The sequence below is a fragment of the Boleophthalmus pectinirostris genome, unplaced genomic scaffold (genome assembly GCF_026225935.1).
Source record: "Boleophthalmus pectinirostris isolate CB_2022bp ecotype Guang Dong unplaced genomic scaffold, ASM2622593v1 HiC_scaffold_6, whole genome shotgun sequence".
NCBI lineage: Eukaryota > Metazoa > Chordata > Actinopteri > Gobiiformes > Gobiidae > Boleophthalmus > Boleophthalmus pectinirostris.
In genome coordinates, this window is record NW_026571447.1 from 818,390 (window position 1) to 825,000 (window position 6,611).

At 42.4% G+C, this 6,611-nt stretch overlaps 1 protein-coding gene across 1 annotated transcript in view; it reads right to left on the bottom strand.

Moving 5' to 3' along the window:
- Nucleotides 1-258: 258 nt before the first annotated feature.
- Nucleotides 259-6,611, bottom strand: part of LOC110157905 (zinc finger protein 658B-like) — a 15,241-nt gene continuing 8,888 nt past the window's right edge. Inside the window, exons 5-6 of the mRNA XM_055163331.1 lie at nucleotides 6,350-6,387; nucleotides 259-3,972 (exon numbers count right to left, since the gene is read on the bottom strand). Of these exons, the coding sequence (XP_055019306.1) occupies nucleotides 1,532-3,972; nucleotides 6,350-6,387 (2,479 nt within the window). The 3' untranslated portion in view covers nucleotides 259-1,531. The remainder of the gene's footprint in view (nucleotides 3,973-6,349; nucleotides 6,388-6,611) is intronic.

Sequence of the window (6,611 nt, forward strand, 5' to 3'; positions counted from 1 at the left end):
AGGACTTCTGCCTGCCTGTTCACATGGAAAAGTTTTTCCTTTGGCTGTAATTATATATATACATATATAATACTATATATATATATATATATATATATATATATAGTATATGTATGTATATATATATATGTATTTATTTTGTATTACCATGGAATCATACAGGTGACATGCCACCTCCAGAAAGTTCCATACTGTGGCTTTAAATAAAGGCTGAAAACAAATGAACAATAGAAAAGCAGAATCTTAATTGTGACTGAATGGATGTTGATGTAGTTTATTTTTCAATCTCAACAAAGGCATTTACAGGCGAGGCACATTTCAGCACGATTCTGCTCACAAGAAATAATCCAAATACTGACAACAGAAAGACAAAGTCTCACACTGGCTTTTGCTGTCAATATTTCGACTATTTTAAAATTCCAATCAATATTTTGACTATTTCTTTAAAAAATGTCCCGTCTGATGTGTTTCTGTGGAGCTCAGCAGTGACCGATCCACCCCCAGAGTCCAGAAGTAAGTGTCCCATTCATTTTCCCATATTTAATTATTCAAGCATTTCACTGGTTAGACTCTGACACGTCTCTGAACTCTTTAATTTGAACTTTTTGAATGGAAAATGGTCTTCCAGACACGGAGTGAACTTGGAAGTGCAGTTGGGCAGGACTGTGGAGCTCCATTCACACAGAGACGAGACAATTTCTACAAAATGAGACATGAGATTGTGTCCATGAGAACAAGGCAAGGCAAGATTTGTCATATCAATCATTTGTAAAATGTAAGATTCAGTCACCGATTTTGGCCTCATCATTTCTGATTGATCTGATTTAATATTTATGTCATTTAACACTGCTGTTTGGAACTTGTGCAATTTGGTCTCGCGAGATCTTGTCCCATCCCCAATTCACACAAACCAAGTCAGACTGGAGCCATGTTCAAAACCAGACCAGGGTCAGTTCAGGAAAACAACTTAGTGACAGTGAGATTGAAAGGAGCAGTGTGTTGTGAAAACAGTTTCAGTGATGGACAATGATGCATCTAATGGGAAGAGGCCCCTGTGTTTAAACGAAACCTTGGATACGTCTGGAGAGCTCATGATCATGTGACCTCTACAGAGGCTGTGCGGACGACGTCACAACATTCATCATTTTAGCAGCAAGAGACAAAAATAACTGCTGTTAGCCAACAAGCTAACTGTGCACTACTGAAGCAAGAACAGAGAAACAAAAACAAACATTTGAAACAAAAAGTAGATTTGAGCGAAACAGCTCCACAGAGCAAAAAGAAAAGACTAACAGAACAAAGCTACAATTTATCAGTAGCTCTGCTACTGTCAGAATGATGACAGCCTCTTCAGTTTAAATTTGAGGAAGCCTCTGCCGTCCATAGACCTGACGTGTAAACGCGACGCTGCATTCTGAACACACCTGTGTGGGCGGGGCTAAAACAGACAAGTTTTATTGCACTCCTGGAATGTCTTACATAATCATAACCATCATCATATCACAGTAAGAGATGACAGTGGCCTGAGCGTTTATGACACTGGGGACAGCGTTGGTCCGGCCCCTGTGGTCTGCGCCTCACTCACGCTCTGGGACTCCATTTTGTGTAAGTGGACTGAACAGCTGAAGAGCCGGTCTCCTTTGTGGACTTTGTGGTGGATGATCAGAGCGCTCTTTGAGGAGAAGCTCTGAGCACAGATCCCACAGTGGAAGGGTTTGTCTGCAGCGTGATTGCTCTTGTGAACATTCAGACCATGCTCCGACTGAAACTCCTTCAAACAGATCAAACAGCTGAATGGTGCATCTCCTGTGTGGATTTTCATGTGTCTCTTTAATTTACATCTTGTTCTAAATGTTGTGGCACAAACTGAGCAGCTGAAAGGTTTCTCTCCGGTGTGAATCCGCATGTGTGTGTTAAACCAGCCCTCAGCCACAAAGTCCTTGTCACAGGCGCTGCAGTGAAACGGCCGCTCTCCTGTGTGACGGATGTTCATGTGGTATTCCAGGGATTTCTTTTCAGCAAAACCCTTTTCACAAACTGAACACTTTAGTCCTGAGTGAATCCTCATGTGTTTCCTCAGTTTGTTCTTGTCTGCATACCTCTTAGAACAGACAGAACAGCTGTAAGGTCTCTCTCCTGTGTGTGTTATCATATGTTGTTTAATGTAATTTTGTTTAAAACCTTTACCACAAACTGGACACTTGTAAGGTGTTTCTCCTGTATGAATCCTCATGTGAGTTTTTAGAGCTTTTTTTTCTTTAAAATCTTTGGCACAAACTGTACATTTGAATGGACGCTCCTCTGAATGGATTCTCACCTTGTGTCTTGAGAGATGACCACTTAAGGTAAAGGTCTTAGCACAAATTGGACAGCTGTAAGGTTTCTCCCCTGTGTGAATCCTCATGTGCAGTTTTAGAGTTTTCTTTTCAGTGAAAGCTTTTTCACAAACTGTACATTTGAAAGGTTTCTCTTCTTTGTGTGTGAGCAGGTGCATCTTTAGACTCTGAGCTTGTGTATAAGTCCTTGAACAAATGGAACAGCTGAAAGGTCTCTCTCCTGTGTGAACTCTCATGTGCAGCTTTTGTAGTTTCTCTGTTGAAAAGTGTTTCGCACAGACGGAGCATTTGAAGGGCTTCTCTCCTGTGTGGGTTCTGGCGTGTTCCAGTTGGCGAGTGATGGACAGAAAACTCTTGGTACAAAATGAACATTTGAAGGGTTTGTCCTCCAGGTGGTGCAGCTCGTGTCTCCTCAGTCTTTTGATGGTGGGAAAGCCCTTTCCACAGTGAGAGCACTTCAGGGGTCGTGCTTCAGTCCCAGAGCCCACTTTAGAGCGTCTGTGTGGGGAGTGGCTCTGAGCAGCGGGCCTCCAGTCTCCAGAGTCGGAGGATTTATCAGAGTCTTCCTCACTGCTCTCCTCTTGCTCACTGTCCTCACGACTCTCCTCCATCTTGGCTTCATGAAGGACAGACCTCACCTTTCTTTTAGCATTGTTTCCACCTTTCCCCTGGTCCTTCTGTGGAGTCCTGTTCAGTCTCTGTCCTCTGTGAGTTTTCAGGTGAAGCTGCAGGTAACACTTTTGAGTGAAGTCCTTTGTACAAACTGAACACCTGAATGGCCGCTCTCTTTTGTGACACTTCATGTGCAGTTGGAGGTAACAGTTCTGAGTAAAAGTCTTTGCACAAACTGTACACCTGAATGGTTGCACTTTCTTGTGAGTCCTCATGTGAAGTTGTACAGTTGTATTTGACTTTCTTTTTAAATTCTTTGCAGATACTGAACAGCTGAATGACCTCTTTATTTTGTGAATCCTCATGTGCAGTTGTAGATAACAGTTGTGTGTGAAATTCTTTGCACAAACAAAACAGCTGAATGGTCTCTCTGCTTGGTGAGTCTTCATGTGTCTTTTAAACATGCCCATGTGCTGAAACTGTTTCCCACATTCAGAGCATTTATGAGCTTTGGCTGGGCCTCCTGCTTCTCTCCCATTGTTTCTGTGAGCCAGCTCCTGCAGCTGTTCACTGGGCTCAGAATGTGCTTGTGCAGTGGGACTTTCAGATGTCCAGTCTTCAGAGTCGTCCGTGTCAGAGGAAAACTGCTGTTCCCTCTGTGAGCGCTGGCTCCTGTTCAGTCTCTGTCCTCTGTGACTCCTCAGGTGAAGATGTAGATAACACTTTTGAGTGAAGTCCTTGGTACAAACTGAGCACCTGAATGGTCTTTTGGTGCTGTGAGCCTTCATGTGTAGTTGTAGATAATACTTTCGTCTGAAATCCTTGGCACAAACTGTACACGTGAAAGCTGCAACTGCTGCGTCGCCGTCCTCTCTGCTCTCCTCTTTCACTGACGTCTCTTCTTTCTCACTCCTCACAGAGACAATCACTGGGAATGTTTGGATCCATTCCTGTTGGACTTTCTCTTCCTCTAGTTCTTCTTTCATCTGGAGCAGACACTGACCCTCAGCTTGGCTCTGGTCACCTGCAAAGACAGAAACAGATTAGACGGAGGATGGGAACTGCTGCACAGTTCACAAGGACAGTGCAAGAGCCAACAAAACACACACAAAAGAACATGTCAGGGCAGACATGTTCTCATTTCCCATTTAAGGACCCATATTACACTAGCTCTTCTTTCAAACAGAGACCACTTTGTGATGTCATGTGGTAATATAGGAAGTGTTCTACTGTGTTTCTAAGCTCCATTCATATTCACTAGAATCATTTGGATAATTTCATCCCTGGAATTGCCAATCTCCACTGAACTAAAGGTAAAAAGTAATTATTAACTTAAAAACTACTAATTCATGACATCACAGGGTGGAACAGAGCATTTTGAGATTTGGAGATGTAGACAGACTAATAATAAAAAGTTACTCAAACATGTGAATGAAACAAAACACAACTCCAGGGACATTTTGATGAGCATGGCCTAAAGATTAAAGAGCGTGACCAGTTTAGGGTGTCTACATTATTTTGGTGTGGGTACGTTTTATTCTTCAGTGGCATCAGGCTAGGGTTGCAAAAAGTATTAAAACCAGTTACTAATTAATACCAAAACTAGTACCAACACTAGATACTCATTTGGGCAGTCAAAAAGTCCAGTCAACAGGACATAAAAGAAGTTTAGCTGGAAGTCTTTAGAATGATGTTGAGTAGTATCAGAACAAGTAGAAGAGCACACAGACTAGTATACACACATGGACCAACATGAACCTACTGCACCACTGATCATTACACACATATAAGACACATGGGAATAGAAAAGAAAATACTGTGATTTCATGTTGAAAATCACATTCTACTGTCTATTTATTATCATGTCATCATGTCTATGCCTTAGTATCATGACAATACTACATATGACAGACCACGGTCTCAAGTCTGTTCAAACTGGAGCACAGAGAAGACCCACTCCAATAGTTCATCTAGATCCTGCATTAAAACCATAGTCGTGACTCTGGGCTCCAGCAGGAGGTCGGTCCCTGAGCTCGTCAAAGTGCAGATGTTCATGTGGCACTAACATGTTACAGATGGATTTGGTGCTCGGTCATGGAGAGACTTGTGAGAGGCCGTTACAATAGTCCAACCTACTGGAGACAAACATGGATAAGTCTCACCAAGTCTGCTTTAGACACTAAACCCTTGCTCTGTTTTTAGATGGTAAAAGGCTGCAGATGTTACTGATTTGATGTGGCTGTTAAAGTTCAAGTCTGAGTTCATTATTACACCAAGATTTCCTGCCTGATTTGAAGGTTTTAGAGAGAGACTGAAGGTGACTGCTGACACTGTCTCAAACACTACGACTTGTGTCTTGTCTGAGTTTAGCCGGAGAAAGTTGTTTTGCATCCACACATTGATCTGTAGGACACAGTGGCAGAGTGAGTCCACTGGTCCATAGTCTCCTGCTGCAGTGAGACATAGACATAGGGGCAGCATGTAGATATTGAACAAAAGGGGGCCCAAGATTGACCCCTGGGGCACCCCACAGGTCAGGGCCATGTGATCTGAGACACAGTTTCCAATTTCAACAAAGTACTTCCTGTTTTCTAGATAGGACTTGAACCAGTTTAGTGCAGTACCTCAGATCCCATCCCATCCCTCCCAGTCCTCTAGTCTCTGTAAGAGGATCCCATGATCAACAGTGTCAAAAGCAGCACTCAGATCTAACAGGATCAACACTTAGACTTTGCCTGCATCAGTGTTCAGGCCGATGTCATTTGTCACCTTGATAAGAGCAGTCTCAGTGCTGTGGTGGCTCTAAAACCTGACTGGAAAAATCTGCAGATTTGAGCTTGGTTGGAAATTGTTCAGTACCGTGGCTCTTCTTTAGGAGAGTCTTAATGAGCGCAGTTTTCAAAGCTCTTGGGAATGTTCCAGATTGAAGAATGTTAACTATGTGAGTGAGTGGTGAAAGCAAACTGTTTAGGACTTTAGAAATCCAGTGAGTAACACATAGAGGCAACATTTAGAGAGCTCACCGACGCACATGAACCTCAGCCAAAAAGTAACTGTGTGGTGAACTCCCGCTGAACACAAGGGCTGTGGTTGGTTAACCCACAAAGACTATACTGACAGTTGATTAAAAACGGCCTAGAACAGCTAAGGTTTGGCACACGTCATATATGAGCCTAATCTGATTGTTTATTGTCACAGGAAATAAATTTAAATAATAAATTCAATTAAATCATTCCCACGACCCTGAAGCGCTTCGCAGAAAGTTTGACCATGTTATAAGGCTGGGAGCTATGGGCCTGAGGTCAGAAGAGGGATGGATAATAATCTGAAATGGCCAGTTCATTGAGTGTCATTGAGTTGTAGTTGAGGAGAGACACAGATTTGACTCTCTGTGTTCTTACCTCTGCAGTCTGGGTCCTCTTTGAGTTCACGGACCACACTGAAAGACAAAGACAATTTCACAGGTTTAAAACTAATTTAAAGAGAAAACATTTAGAGATGAGACACCTTTTTCAGAAGATGACATGTTTAGTTTATTTATTTATTTAATGGGACAGGGACAGTGCACAGTCTACATGAATCTAAACAGGAGACATGTTGGCACCAGAGCTAATTTCCACCTGTAGTTCTTGGGCAGATTCTTTAATTGATTGTATTTAATTC